Raw genomic sequence first — 16207 nt, forward strand, 5'->3', positions numbered from 1 at the left:
TACGTGTGGTAGAACAGGACAGAAAAGATGAAGGCTCCTCCCCACCCACCTCTCCCTCCGGCAACGTGCCGGCAGGAAATAGTTAGAATAGAACACCATGTACCTTTAAGGAAGAAAGGGACATGGAAATTTTACAGTAAAGAGAGAAATAAGAGGAAATTACTACCCTTAACTTACACTACTGGTAACCTAAGCTGTGGGGGAAAATGACTTCATTACATAAGAACATAAGAACACAGAAACACAAGGAGAATGGAAGAGGACGAGTGGCCTGCACAGGGCAGCCTCAGAATCCCCCCTAATACTCACGATGGGTGAGGAGTAGTTTCAGGGGCACAGGTGGAGGCTTGATCCTCGTTTTACCGGCGGTACTAGGCACGGCACCAGTAACCTGTCACCTTACTGCACCCACACCTCACTCCACCTGTCATGCGGACATTAACTGTTGCTTTACTCTATTGTTAACTTACGCTACTTGCAATCTAGGTTGTGGGGGAGAATTATATGAATTTAGGTTGACGTCTTGCTGCAATCTGTCTGAAAACATGCGAAGAAGGGTCAGTATAATCTTATATCTCTGAAGTACTTATCCAATGAAAACTTGAAGCTATTGATACTCTGTGCGCTAACTACTGACGGTGGGAGTCTATTCCAGTGATCGACGACTCTATTATTGAAAAAACTTTTGCGCACCAATGTGTTACATCGGTTTCCCTTTAACTTCATACCGTTGCTACGTGTTATTGTGTTGGTGTCTCTCTGAAATAGATTATCTGGGTTAATGTTGTCGAATCCATTAAGGATTCTGAACACTTCAATTAAGTCCCCTCTTATCCTTCGCATTTTTAGGGAAAACATATCTAAACGCTTAAACGCTCGTCATATGGCAAGTTTCGGAGCGCTGGAATTTGTTTGGTTGCTCGTCGCTGTATCCTTTCTAGCAAAACTTGATCTTTGATATAGTTCGGTGACCAGAAATGAACGGCGTATTCTAGGTGTGGTCTTACAAATGCTTAATATAATCTCTTCATAAGTTCGGGTGATTTATAATCAAAGTTTCTTGAGATTAATCCTAACATCATATTGGCTTTTTTACTCGCTGCAGAACATTGATCACTCATTTTAAGAGTGTTACTGATAATGACACCAAGATCTTTTTCTTGTTTTACTTCGCTGAGCTCATGTCCTTCAATCTAATATTTAAAGTTAGGATTTTTTTCACCTATGTGCATTACTTTACATTTATCTACGTTAAAACTCATTTGCCATTTTTCGCTCCAGTCGGCAAGTCTTATTAAGTCTGATTGAATCTTTTCGCAACTTTCACTGTTCATTACCGTACCTCCTAATTTGGTGTCGTCGGCGAATTTGGCTACTTTTGATAGAATATCAGTTTCTAAGTCGTTCACGTAAATTATGAATAGTGTTGGCCCCAGGACCGAACCTTGGGGCAGGTTGGGACTGAGGTAGCCTAAACTGTGAACACCCGGATGTGAATGTCGATCCCGTGTGTACCGAGTTAAGGGATTCACGCCGAGCACAAGTCCAGTTCACTTTCATTATTGCCGTTGCTGGGATTGAGGTCTTCTGTTGCCCATTGATGGTCTCTGTTACGTGCTACGCTAGGAAGTCAGAAACAAAGGGCCCAGTGTAAATTTCATCCTAAAAAGGTGTTCGCCAATTCGTTCCCTCCTACTTCAAGATATATTCTCCATAATCACAGGAAATAATAGAGTCAGTCTCTGTGAAATTAGATATGGTGCAGTACGTCAATTTCCCTCCCGCGAAGCACCAAAGGACGGACGGAGGAGAGGAGAAAGTGAGAACGATTGAGGAAAAAGACGAAGAAGAAGAAGAGGAAGAGGATGGAAGACGAGCTAAAAGAAAAAAAAAAGGAAATGTTATGACCGCGGCGGGAGAGGTTGAGAAGACGGAGAGGCGGAAACCTTTGACTGAAGTAAACTTGTAGCTGCGGCGAGTGCGAGAATCCGAGGCCGAGTGGCGGATCGTGAGGACAGGGGGGGTGAAGGGGGCAAGGGTGGGGGGTTGAGGGGTGTGGGTGAGTGCCTTTACCCCCTCCCTGGCTCAGCCCTAATATCTGGGGATGTTGTCTTCTGTCGCTCGGGGACTAGACGGCGATCCAGAATGCGATTACCTAAAGCCCCAACGAGACTATACCTCTGCCCCTCATCTCCCCCTCACTCACCTCCATCCCTATCCTGTGTGTGTGTGTGTGTGTGTGTGTGTGTGTGTGTGTGTGTGTGTGTGCGTGTGTGTGTGTACTACAGAAAACCGAAAGACATATGCGAGAGTTACCCCGAAATCAACACGTGTGATGTTTGATTTCCGTTTCCGTCGCTCGCCTTGTCCTGAGAGGTGATTAACTTTTATTATTCATGGAAAGCGCTGATAACACTGATATTGCAGGTGATAAGTGTTAATACGCTCCCTTCCTCAGCGCGCGTCCTCTCCACCCGCTCTTTTCTGCGTCATTTCCAGGGAGTTTTTACATGTTTCCTCCGCACGTTACAAGGCCACGATGAGCCAAGCACCCCAATTATGTCTATTTTTTAGCTACTGACGCTCAACACTTCCCCAGGACGCGCTAAAAGGTTAACACAAGGAGCTGGCAGACACTTAGGACTTACAAAGAAGGAACTACAGAGACATATGTAGCCTCTAAGAGCGATAATTGTGTCTGTTTTTCAGCTAATGACGCTCAACAATTTCCCAGGACGCGCTAAAAGGTTAACACAAAGAGCTTCCAGAAACTTAAAACTTACAAGGAAGGAACTAAAAGAGATATACACACTTAGCCTCTAGAAGCCAATTATGTCCATTTTTAGCTACTGAGATTCAAGCCTGTCCTGAGGTAGTGCTGAAAGGGTAACATACGAAGCTACCAGGAATTCAATTAAGGCGTTCAAAGGAGGAGCTAAAAGAGACAGGTCGGTATTCTCAAATGCTTCCGCCTCTCAGTGTCATCAACAACTTCCAAAGGTCGAAAAGGAGATTACTCGTGTTCTCATGAGCGTTCTTTGAGGTTGAAGGTACAGAAGAAGGGTCAGACTACCACCTGGGTCATAAAACTACCCCTAGAAATGCCCATAACACCTACGAAAGCCTTGTCAAATGTGTGCTTGGGCGACGGTCTGTTTAAGAATATGACCCATACATACGTAGCCTCATAACGGATAGCTCTTGATATGACTCGCGGCTTCGATCAGGGAGTGGGAGAACCAACATGTGACATCCCAGGTGGAAAGTTATCGACCAAGTGTTGTTTCCCTCCCTGGCAAGTGTTATAACTCAGCAATCAGCCAGGTGTTGGGTAGGAGGACACCTGTTCTGATCAACGCGCATCAAAGTTTGTATTTCATTCTTGTTATTGGATATTTTGGGGACGGAGTTAGGGAGTGAGCGAGCGAAGGGACCGGATGAGAGGGAGCCAGACGAGGGAAATGGAAGCGAGGGGAGGAAGTTGAAAGGAAGAGAAAAGGGGAGGAATATATAAGCCGGGTGGAAAGGCGGATGGATGAGGAACAAGGCGAGGAAAAAGAGGATGGGGAAAGGAAAATGGGGGAGGATTTGAAGATGGGAAGAGGAAAGAAACGGTACAGAGAGAGAGAGAGAGAGAGAGAGAGAGAGAGAGAGAGAGAGAGAGAGAGAGAGAGAGAGAGAGAGAGAGAGAGAGAGAGAGAGAGAGAGAGAGAGAGAGAGAGAGAGAGGAAAAATAAACAAATAGTACCTTTAAAACGACGCATGTATGTGTTTGTTTATTTGTACTTTTTGCTTACTTTTGGGTCTATTTGCGTATACGTGTGTGTGTGTGTGTGTGTGTGTGTGTGTGTGTGTGTGTAGACACAGATAGATAAATATATGAGAGAGAGAGAGAGAGAGAGAGAGAGAGAGAGAGAGAGAGAGAGAGAGAGAGAGAGAGAGAGAGAGAGAGAGAGAGAGAGAGAGAGAGAGAGAGAGATAACGCACTGCAAGTGGCTGCTGGACCTACAACTTTAAGGAAAGGACCAAATCACCTGCCCGCACTGCTCTTCATGTGAGGCTCTCCTGCTCCTCATGGTGGTAACAAACGTCTTCTTCTATCAACACTAATCATCCTTACTACTACTACTACTACTACTACTACTACTACTACCACTATCATTGCCTCCATATCCAAACTACCACTACAACTACTCATTCTTTTTTTTCTTTCACCTGAGCAGCGTTTAGCGAGCTTTTTGTTTTTGTTTTGTTTTTGTTTTTGTTTTGTTTGTCTGCCTCCCTTGCTGTAAAAAAAACTACATATATTTTTGCTGATGATGCTACTACTACTACTACTACTACTACTACTACCATTGCCACCGTACCCCATCTATCACTATTATAACTTCTACTTCATCTACTACAACTACTGCTGGGACCTGTTGTTGCTGCTGCTGTGATTGCGAGTATTACTACGAAATTACTAAATTACTATGATTGCGTAGCTTAAAAATACCACAACCAGATTTTTTTTTTTTTTGAATGATGACTGCCACGCTCCGCTCTCCTCTTTCTTTTCTTCCATGTCATTTTTTTTTTCAATATTCTGCGCCACTCTCTCCCCTTAACCTTCCTTTATCTGTATTTCCCCCTACCTACGACTTGGGGCCAGTTCGACAGTCCAACACAGCCATTGTAAGCGCCCAAACCAAACTATATTCTCCACAATGATCCGTTATTTCTACTCAATACCAGATACTAGAGAGATTTCCTGTGTGGTTTCCTAAAATTTCCTCCTTTTTATATCAGCGCCAAACACTAGACAAGGAATTTTCGTAGTATTTCGTGTTTGGTTGGGGAGCTTACAAACTAGCTGCATTGGACTGTAAAACTGGCACTTGGTCTTCCGCGGTACAGTGGCTAACGTCCCTAACTACGAATCTGCGGGCCTGTGTTCGAATCCCGTCCTGGGGAGATAGTGAGCAGCCCACCCAGCTGTTCATCCTTTCTCCGGGATGGTCGAAGTATGAGTACCTGGGAAAACATGGGGAAGGTAAACTGTATACACACGCAGTCTCAACCCGGATGTTACACTGGCCCTTTGGCGGGTAATGGGTTCTCTCACACCACAGACTCTAATAAGGGGCAACGGGACGGCGATGAGCACCGGAGCCACGCGCAGCTATAGCGTATGCTCCCAACCTTACCTTTACGACTTAACGCTTTCAAAGGAGGAGTGTCAAGACAACTTTCCATCCGATGTTAATCCTCTTTCAGCTACTACAATAACTATTTACAAGAGCAGCGCCAGCGGACTTTTTTGTTTCCTCTTTTATTTTTACCCCCGAGCTGCCTCCTTGCCTGAAAAAAAAAAAAAAAACTCCATCTGCAGCACATACTTGCTCTCTTCCGTCTGCTCTTCCTCCTCCTCTTTTTCCTTCCTCCACATCCTTATTTCTCCGTCTTTTCCTCCTCCTTTTCCTTTCACCTCAGCGTTATTTTCCTCCGTTATTTTTTTTTTTACAGCTAAGGAGACAGTTCAAGGGCGTAAAGAAAAATATAAAAAAAAAGCCCGCTACTTACTGCTCCTGAATAAAGGTCAAAGGAGTGGCCAAAAAGAGAGGTCAATTTCGGGAGGAGATATATCCTGATACCCTCCTCTTGAAAGAGTTCAAGTCGTAGGCAGGAGGAAATACAGATGAAGGAAGATTGTTCCAGAGTTTACCAGCGTGAGGGATGAAAGAGTGAAGATGCTGGTTGACTCTTGCATAAGGGGTTTGGACAGTATAGGGATGAGCATGAGTAGAAAGTCGTGTGCAGCGGGGCCGCGGGAGGGGGGGGAGGCATGCAGTTAGCAAGTTCAGAAGAGCAGTCAGCATGAAAATATCGATAGAAGATAGAAAGAGAGGCAACATGGCGGCGGAATTTAAGAGGTAGAAGACTATCAGTATGAGGAGGAGAGCTGATGAGACGAAGAGCCTTTGACTCCACTCTGTCAAGGAGAGCTGTGTGAGTGGAGCCCCCCCACACATGAGATGCATACTCCATACGAGGGCGGACAAGGCCCCTGTAAATGGATAGCAACTGTGCGGGGGAGAAGAACTGGCGGAGACGGTACAGAACGCCCAGCCTCGAGGAAGTTGATTTAGTAAGAGATGAGATATGAAGTTTCCAGTTAGCTACAAATACTTGCTTTCCTCCGTCTTTTCCTCTACCTTCCTTTCCTTCCTCCACTTCCTTATTTCCCTCCTTCTGCTATTCATGCTTGCTCTCCTCCGTTTCCACCTCCACCTCCTCTTCCTTCCACCCCATCGTTATTTTCCTCCGTCTGGTCCTTCACTTCTCTTGCCTCCTTCACTTCCTCCTTCACCTCCTTCACTTTTTCCTCCTTCGCCGCAGTCTTCAGCCCATTAATTTGCGCCCTCTGGAGACGGAAACGAGGAAGCTTTTTTGTACTGCTAATACGCTAGGAATATGAATAATACATTTTTAATACATGCATGATTAAGAAGAAAGAATATACCTTGGGGCAAAAAGGAAGGGAGGAATGGCATGAATAGTAATGAGCAAAAAATGGTACCCACTCATCCTGCTTGAGCCGTCTGGAATGAAGGTATTTTAGTATCGTTTGGGTTTTCCTAGAAGTTTCCCAATGAGCAAATCGTAAACAGCCATGAACCTGAACATCCTACCATGATAAAGACCTTCGGGACAAATGTATTAGTGGTATGTATGAAAAGTTCGTGTATATACATAATTATTATAGCTAGAGTTTGTTATTCTATGAAGGCAGTATTTTTAAACATCGGGATCTCACATTGCCTGTTTGAAAAGCCTTTCGTTGAAGTTGCTGGGATTTTCCATGGACTGTATCGTGATCCTGGTGATAGTTTAAACATGGCTTCTACCTTTTGAACTGGGGAAATCACTCATGAAAACCCGATTAATATTTTCTATGGCCTTAGGAAAGTAATAGGAGCCCGATATGTTTAAGAATATGGACCTTTAACCCCTCCGCTGCGAATGGCACGGATTTGGCTTTCACTGGTAGCCTGGTAACATATTATAGTTCCAGGTCTTTCTCTGCCTCTGTGGTGGATAGTGAGTGTTTCCCATGTGGTATTGGTATGCTGGATATCCCCTCCCAAAATGCAGGACTTCACATTTTTCTTCATTGAATTGTAGCAGACACTTTTTGTTCCATTCCTGAAGCTTGGTGAGGTCTTCTGGTAGGAAATCCGTAGTCAAGGGGTTAATTTCGTAAAACATATACTCCGAGATAACAGGAAGTCCACTCACACAGGCTGGCGGAGATAGGCTAACTGGCTCATTTTGCACTGCCTGAGACCTACTTACTGTTAAACGATGCCATTAAATTTCCACGCCCATCTTTAGTCTTCGACCCCAACTTTACCTTTTATTAGATGTTAGACAGGTTCATCTTTTTATCGTTTTAGCCATTTTTCGTTTTGTATTTGTCAGCTTCTTTCGTCTTTGCGGTGAACTACGGAATGTGTTGATCTTAAAACGAAGCAGTGGCGTGTTCTTGGGGCTGGCGATATTACCCTTTGAGAAACACACACACACACACACACACACACACACACACACACACACACACACACACATATTATCCATTTTCACTTACACGAAACGAAGAGAAAAAAAAAATCAATACGCTCCTGTTTAGCCTCCTGCATCGCCCCTCAGTGGCGCCTCACTAACCATCCTTTTCTTCCTCGCCCCGCCCAGGCACACCACCCCCGACGGCAAGGCCTACTGCGTGTCCAAGTTCTACACGCAAGAGCTGGATAACAACTTCAGACAGGTGAGCGGAGTGTGTGGGAGAGTAGTAATAATAAAAATAACAGTAGTAGTAGTAGTAGTAGTAGTTGTATTAGTAGTAGTGATAATAATAATGGCAATAATAATAATGACTAATGGATTATCGAAAGTTGGCAGCCATGGGGTGAAAAAATACAAACAAATAAATATGACTATAATGATGAAAGAGAATGAGGATTATACTTTACCAAACAGAAAATCCCTCAGAAAGCAAACACAAACCATCAGGAGAGAAAAACAACAACTGACATAATTGCTTTTTCAATATGTTGGTGAGATAACATTGGATAGCGTGTGTGTGTGGGTGGGTGGGTGTTAATTTGTGGCAGGTGAGTTAGTATTAATTATCAGCAGGTAATTAAAGGTGCAGTATAAACCTGTGAAAAATATTACGGGGCACTGTATGAACTGTCAGGGGATCGCATAATGTAGTAAATATTTTGCTACAACGTTTCAGCTAGACGTATGTAATTACTATGCTCATGATTTAAGAGTGAAGTCGTTATGAGACAAAATGCGACGATCCTTCATACATCGGGAAGTGTTGAACTGATTGGGTGTGAGCGATTCCAGTGATAGCTTGTAATTAGCGGATGATGTGTTTGGAATGTGCCAACGCGGGTCTCGTATAATCAAAATCCCCAAAATAGTAAACCTCTGAGCCATGTCCGACCTATTAATGAGCCGATTTCACAGTCCAACACAGTGTCTTCGTAACAGCCCGAACCAAACAATATAATCCCATACAATCCAAAACGGTGAGGTCTTCGATGCCACACTAAATACACAAGATTTTTCCTGTATGGTTTCGTCAAATTTGTGAACTTAAATGTAAACACCAGACACTATACAAGGAAATTTCGAAGGCTTTGGTATTGGTTTGGGAGCTTTTACTAACTCGTCATGGGGAACTGTGAAACTGGCCCAATGGCTTACTGCACCTGATAACACCCGCCACTGGTCGCTTTTTCCGTAACATCAGTCAGTTCTACGTTATTCCATTTCCTATTGTCTGTTTCCTGTCATGATTTTTCCAGGAACCGACGTATGCTGTTTGATCTCGCCCACTAAACATGACCAATTATAACACGGGTCATTGTGCTCTTCCATTTCTCATCGGTTTATACTGCACATTTATAGTAATTACCTGCTGATAATTAATACTAACTCACCTGTCACAAATTAACACACACACAAACACACACACACACACACACACACACACACACACACACACACACACACACACACACACACACACACACACACACACGTTATCCAATGTTATCTCACCAACATATTGAAAAAGCAATTATGTCAGTTGTTGTTTTTCTCTCCTGATGGTCTGTGTTTGCTTTCTGAAGGATTTTCTGTTTGGTACAGTATAATCCTCATTCCCTTTCATCACTATAGTCATATTTATTTGTTTGTATTTTTTTCACCCTTGGCTGCCAACTTTCGATAATCCATTAGTCATTATTATTATTGCTATTATTATTATCACTACTACTACTACTACTACTACTACTACTACTACTATGCAACACACGCGGGGTATACCAACACACGCAACACACGGCTCTGCAGGGTGCGACCAACAGAAACGACTGATAATACATTAATTTTCAGAACCAAAAACAGTAGCATTGTCCTCCAGCCATTTCAGACTATGAGTTAGGGCCAGTGGTGCATCCCAGCCAGATATATATTCACACACACGCACACACACACACACAGACACATTTATTGTATTGGACAAACATTATATTTTTACGAAAAGTTGTGACAGTAGGTTCGTGTTTACTTTTAGCAGCTGGTGTGGCGTGAATTGTGGCGGCAGTATTCCCCACGCCGCAGTGGACACCTATAACTTAGCCACAGAGTGTTTGTGTGTGTGTTCTCCCCGCTTGTTGACAAACGGAGGAGCGACCCTTGCGTGTGTGTGTGTGTGTGTGTGTGTGTGGAGGGTAGATGAATAGATAGATGGGTGTTTGTTTATTCCTGCTTTTGAATGAATATCGTCGAATATGTATCCTCACTTGTTTGGCAGCTAGAAATGACAGCCATTCTCAATTCCGGAAATACAACAACGTTTTTAAAAAGTTACGTGAGAAAAACTTGAACTCGTAACTTCTCTGCCCAGCGGAGGGAGCTCAAGGCCTCGGCGAACTTATAAATAGAGGTCACGTCCCGCAGTCACATTTCTGTTGCCTTGTATGAAATATCTCGGGAAATATGTGACTGTCGATGTGTGTGTGTGTGTGTGTGTGTGTGTGTGTGTGTGTGTGTGTGTCATTCACTAAGGTATGATCACGTGCTAGACTCGCGACATGCCAACAAGTACCATCCTCGAAAAGGTTTGGAGCTGCACGGTGGCGGATCTTTGGGTACGGCTGAAGCCTCACATCACACCCACACACACCAGAGAGGCAGGACACGACCTCCTTTTCTCTACCTGGCACCCATTCACCACACACACACACACACACACACCAAAAAAAAAAAAAAAAAAATCACAAGTCATTAGCTTCATTACACCATACGCAGTTACAAAATTGTATCATTAGGAGAAACTAATCATCACAGCTTTCCCAAGATTTGTGTTTTATTTGTTTTGCTCTTATAGGTGTACCTGATGGTGGTGCTGGTGCTGGTGTTCCTCATCTGCGAGATACTGCTGCTGGTGCTGTACCTGAGGATCTACTTCACCATCTGGCGCAAGTCATCTTACTTCAGGTTAGCTTCAAAGTGATGGATGCGAGTGACAGATAGGACAGGAGGTGACAGGTAGTGCTAGGCTTACAGGAGTTGGTCTATGTATACCGACTGGCCTCTTGCAGACTCCATGCCTACGACTTGAACTCTTTCAAGAGGAGTGTATCAGGACACCTCTCCTCCTGTATTTGATCTTCCTTTCGGCCACCGCTTTTGTTTTACTTTAGGAGCAGCGAGTAGCGGGCTTTTTTTTTATTATTGTTTTCTTTTTTTGTGTGCCCTTGAGCTGCCTCCTTTGTTGTAAAAAAAAAAAAAAAAATACGTTCAGGTTATCTCTGAACCATACCATATTCACTGGTTTCTGCGAGACGGTTCCCCTTGCTCAACAGTTCCAGCGTATCAGCTCCTGTGAAAGCCTTCCTCCACTCAGTCTGAACATCTGCGTAAATCTAGGTAAATATATTATTAACTTGGTCCGTGTCCTTCACCAGAGGAGGGGTCGGCAAGAGAGGGAACAACGACAGCCAGAGGTCCAACAGTCTCCTTCCCAAGGCCAAGACGAAAACCCTGAACATGACCATCGTTATCGTGCTCACTTTCTTCGTCACCAACACACCTTATGTCGTCCAGGTAAGGCGGACAGGCAATAAACAATAGTCAGATTAATCACAGAACAAGAGCGAATACTGTTTTTGCTTATATATCTTCTCTCTATTTTTTTTTTATCGATATTCTGCGTCATGAGAATTACTACTTTAAACTAATTTGTAAATGGTAAAGGGTATAACTTGGTATTCATATAATATTTTGTCTCATGAAAAAAAGCATAGTTGTTTCCCATGTAAGAATGATTTTTTGGAAGATGCTCTGCTAATTTTGTCATATAATCTATCAAAGACAAAGGATTCTTGTTGCCCGGTCTTCCTTCTCTTATTAAGAGTGGAAATTGGCTTAACTTGGCTTCGTTACCGAGTCTCTTTATTTAGTATGCCAGAGTTTTCAGAAATCAATTTTCTAGTGGAACGAAATAGTTACTGCCGTTGTTAACTTTCCTCTGATATACATACGCAGTCCTATTTACACAGAATGAGGAAGAGGAAATCTAACTAAATTGTATAAACGCTTTATTGATGGCTGTAAAGATTTCCTGGAAAATCCATTGCAGAGGAAGAGATAACTGTTTACAGGAAGAGCATCGTAAACTTATGATTTACTATATACTTTGATTTCGCTGTTGCTGATAGTTTGAAAAGCAACGATCACGGAAAATCTTATTTGGACGGTTTGAGATCACTCCCCCCCCCCCCCCCCCACACACACACACACACACACCCGCCTCTTTGTTTTTTTTTTTTGGGGAAGGGGGGCGTTCCCTTGCTCATGTGGCACAGCGGCAGTGGCCGTGACTCTTGCCTTGTGGACAGGTGTTCGAGCCCCCTACTTGAGGGTCACCTAGTGCAGGAAGTAATTTCTTGTTAATATTAATTGCAGTCCTGCGTGACGGAAGCTGCTGAACGTGGTGGCACAGCATTTTCTTTATATTTCATGTGGTCATTTTAATGATGTCAGACCCTCCATGTCCCGACCCTCAAAATCAGCATGCATAAGGGAGAAAAATATGAGCAAAATTTTTACCGATTCCAACTTGTATGAGTCGAGCATCGAGTTAATCATGAGTCCCTGTAAATGTATTTATGTAGTTGTGTCGGGGTTTCGCAGCAGCGTGGCTTCAAATGACTTTCTCACATGTATGACAATAGACTGCTTAAAATTGTCTGTGAGGCCGGCCAGTCTCCACCCGGATGCGGTTCTGTCAATTAAATCTTGGGATCTCTTCACACGCACAGACACGTTTTTATTCTTCTCAGTATTCACCGTTTTGTAGCATATACGAACTGAGGTTTTAAAACACAGACACAGGTTTCCACTCTTTATTTCACTCATACCTATCATCTTCAATCTGAGCACACCTGTGTCAAACAAGCACACGCACCTTCCACTATAACAACCAGCCGAGAGCCAGCGGCCACTGAAGATTGATGATAGTTCTGTCTACACCATAATGTTTTTTCGTCACCATCCGTCAGAATATGCCGTAAGAAGGTGACAGGAGACGATTATGTTCATGCTTAGCCGCTGCTGGAGTATGACAAATCAGCAACTCATTTATCTTGTGATATATAACTATGTCAAGGCGGGCTGTTTACGCCTCGAGAAAGCGGGAGCGTTCTGAGGATACATGAGAGACGTTCATTGAGTCTTGGTGCTTCGTTTTGAGTGATGCCGTCGTGATGAATGAATGAATGGATGGTGGAAAAGGGAAATCACCCTTGTTGACTACCTGGCCAGGGGTTCGAACCTAGGATAAAGGGCAAATATTGACGTAGTCAGCAAACGTAATGTTTTATGACAGCCACCGTACCCTATGGACCTTCTGATTTGGATTAAGTAGCTAAGTTTCTATAAGATTTTATCGGATTTACCACAATGTGTGAATACGATTGTATTTCTCATTGAGTTTCTTTCTCCCTGTAGGAAATGATGATTGCTTTCGGGAACATGAAGAGCATAAATCCCAACGTGGTGGCGCTTTTCGGCATCATCTCCGCCTCTAACTCAAGCCTCAACCCGTTCATCTACCTCCTGTTCTGTCCCAAGGCGGAGAGAAGGTCGCCGGGAAGTTACAGAGTCACCTTCACTCGCAGATGGAACAACGCCTCCAACAGCCACCCGCCCTCCACCCCAGCCTCTGCTCAGACTTTCATCACGTCTGTTAACTCCTGCAAGAGCACCAATTGATATTCAATAGGTAGGAGGAAGGAGCACTGTAACAAGGGTTGACTGACTGGGGTAGGAGTGAATATAAATATTAGGGTTGAGAGGTCCCCATGCGATGAATCACCACTTGGAAGAACCCGGTGCGTTACGTGTTTGAAATAACGTTCATGCATTACTTTGTTTTGGTAGTTGGGTGGTGGTGTGTCGATTCTCAACAGTTGCAGCTGAACGCACAAATTATTATCTAGCCTGAGCCACGGCCCGGCACCAGCAGCTCGTGACCTGCCAGGGCCATTATCTACTAGCTACGCTGTCCACAAGCACGCTGAGCCCTGCATGGATAGTGGCCGAGTTCTGAGTAAGTTAAGCTCTGTCCGTAACTCACCTCTGAGAACCAGTTACTACAGTGATGCTGCTCTTAACTAATGATAAAAAAACATATCTTTGTTGTCTTTTCTATTTATTTCTATTTATTCTTATATGGTGTATTTAATTACTTTTTACAGTATAGGAAACAGCTCAAGGGCAAAAAAATAAAAGGTACAAAAAAAAAGTCCGCTAAGCGCTGCTCCAGCAAATAGATTGAGTATAATGAATGCAGCTTCTGGCTATATCTAGCACAAAGAATTTGGATAGCATTGGGATGAGCAAGAGTAGAAAGTCGTGTGCAGCGGGGCCGCGGGAAGGGTGAAAGAGAAGAGCAGCTAGCATGGAAACCTCGATGGAAGATATAAAGAGAGAAGTATCATACGACCTCTTATCTTGGTATTTTCCACTGATCTTTGCAGGAGCATCATTTGATTTATTTTTTTATTCTGCCCTTGATTTGCCTCCTCTGGTGTCCCTAGTCGCACGCTTTTCATCACTGCAACAGTAGTTCCTGTCTTCACACTCGTTCTAGGTGCAAATAGTGTCTGCTTTCGGACATTATATATCTTTGGGAATACTTTATCTCCTTAGCAACCTTCTGCTGCTGTTCAAAATGTTCCTCGTGATCACTCTTCCCATACGTCTCGGGGTTATCCATAAACACATACTTAAGTAAACATACCATTATAAATACAGACATAGGAGCCTACCTTTTTATATATGTCCTATCTACCATAACTCGATGTAAACTTCTATAATTTCTTTGTACATTTTTATTCTATATCGGCATCAAAATATAATGTAGAATATATGTTCATCGTCCTACTTGTTGTACATACATATATTGTTGATGAATGACTTTTACCCCCTCTAACTGACGGGCCGTGGTGTAGGGGAGTGAGTGAATGTATGTATATATGTATTTGTCGGGGCCCATATCCTCAATCATTTCGGAGCTTACACACCTACATTTGCTATGGTATTGGTAGAGGTTGTGGGTATTTCCATGGGTAGTTTTCTGAGCCCAGTGATAGCACCATGAACGTGAAAAACACCCATGGTAACCCGACTAATCTCCTTTGTTGACTTTGGAAATAGTTGTTAGGAGAACCGAAAGCGTCTGGGAATACGGGCCCGGACTGGTTGATCAGCCTACATAATGTACAAGAGTGAAAAAGACTTATGTATGTGTTCAGGTGGTGCATTTACTCACTGCCTGTGTGAACAATGTTTTGTATTCGATTACTTTGTATCAGTAAACAATAAAGCTGTGATACGTAAAGACTCCAGTTCTTTGCGATCCGTGTTTTGCGAAACAGTGGACGTGTTGGTCATACTATCTCGAGCGGGTGATTGATTTTGACGTTTGTTCTGCATTTCACTCCAAACGTATCATTGTGTCCGAGTTTTAATAGCAGGACAACATCCCTTCAAGCATATCAATGTACTCTAGTTAATTAATTCGCGGTGTAATATTTGATGAAATGTTGAGTTGGTTGTCGTAACGAGTCTTGTTTCGTTCATATTGTCCGTGAAGCTTATACAGGACCTTCAGGATTGCTGGTTTGTATTATTATTATTATCATCATTATTATCATTCCTACTACTACTACTACTACTACTACTACTACTACCTGCATATCAGTGGGAGAATTAATTGAATACTTCTTTGGACTCGTAAAGCATAAGCGTTACCACATCCGAATTAGAGATTTTCAATTAACTGGTTTTATAATTATCGATAATTATAGCGTCCTCTGTCTTGTAGGAATGTGACTTGCAGTAGTATGATTACCTAACAAGATCAAAAAATGCATAACGTTCTTATTGGAAGCTTTGTGATTCTATAGGAAACAAATAAATATAACTACAGGGAATTAGAGCATTTGAGAAGTGATCTAGAGTCCTAATTTATACCATACCCCTTTAAACCTCCATTATAATACCCAATGATACGTTTTATGGAAATGAATATAGAGATCATTCTCTAGTCCAACCAAACTGTCGAGTCCGTTTGGGCGTAGGCTCCCGCGGGTCCATTCCTCCCCTCTGCTCTGCCACACAGTCCCAACACCTATCTCTACCTCTCATATGTAAGGTAAAGGTAACATATGATAGGAAAAAATAGGTGTTGGGACTGTGTGGCAGAGCAGAGGGGAGAAATGGACCCGCGGGAGCCTACGCCCAAACGGACTCGACAATTTGGTTTCACTTTAGTAGGGACTAATCGTGTTGTTAAAGATGGCGCCACCAACAAGAGGCTCATAACTTTCGAAGCTTCTAATAACCAAACAGGGCATTGAAGCAGGTTGACATATTTGATGTTTTCATCATTATACAAAGCCAAATTAGGTTATGAAAAATCCGTTTGATAGCAGATTAGCATGCCTTGATGATGAACCTGGCTTGGCTGCTCCATTTGCTTAGTATGAGCTTGCACAGCGCACACCTGAAAATAGATACCATGTTGATTCTTTCGTAAGTGGTTTCATGGCCTACCCAGCCGCCTGAGACACTG

The 16207-nt window shown here is 43.2% G+C and overlaps 1 protein-coding gene across 2 annotated transcripts in view; it reads left to right on the top strand.

The window, feature by feature from the left end:
* Positions 1–15330, top strand: part of LOC126996578 (cardioacceleratory peptide receptor-like) — a 51303-nt gene extending 35973 nt beyond the window's left edge. For both annotated transcript variants that reach the window (XM_050857173.1, XM_050857174.1), the window contains exons 5-8: positions 7735–7810; positions 10454–10563; positions 11034–11172; positions 13078–15330. In XM_050857173.1, the coding sequence (XP_050713130.1) occupies positions 7735–7810; positions 10454–10563; positions 11034–11172; positions 13078–13341 (589 nt within the window). In that variant the 3' untranslated portion in view covers positions 13342–15330. The remainder of the gene's footprint in view (positions 1–7734; positions 7811–10453; positions 10564–11033; positions 11173–13077) is intronic.
* Positions 15331–16207: the final 877 nt, after the last annotated feature.

Source organism: Eriocheir sinensis, chromosome 10, assembly GCF_024679095.1.
Source record: "Eriocheir sinensis breed Jianghai 21 chromosome 10, ASM2467909v1, whole genome shotgun sequence".
Classification (NCBI taxonomy): Eukaryota; Metazoa; Arthropoda; class Malacostraca; order Decapoda; family Varunidae; genus Eriocheir; species Eriocheir sinensis.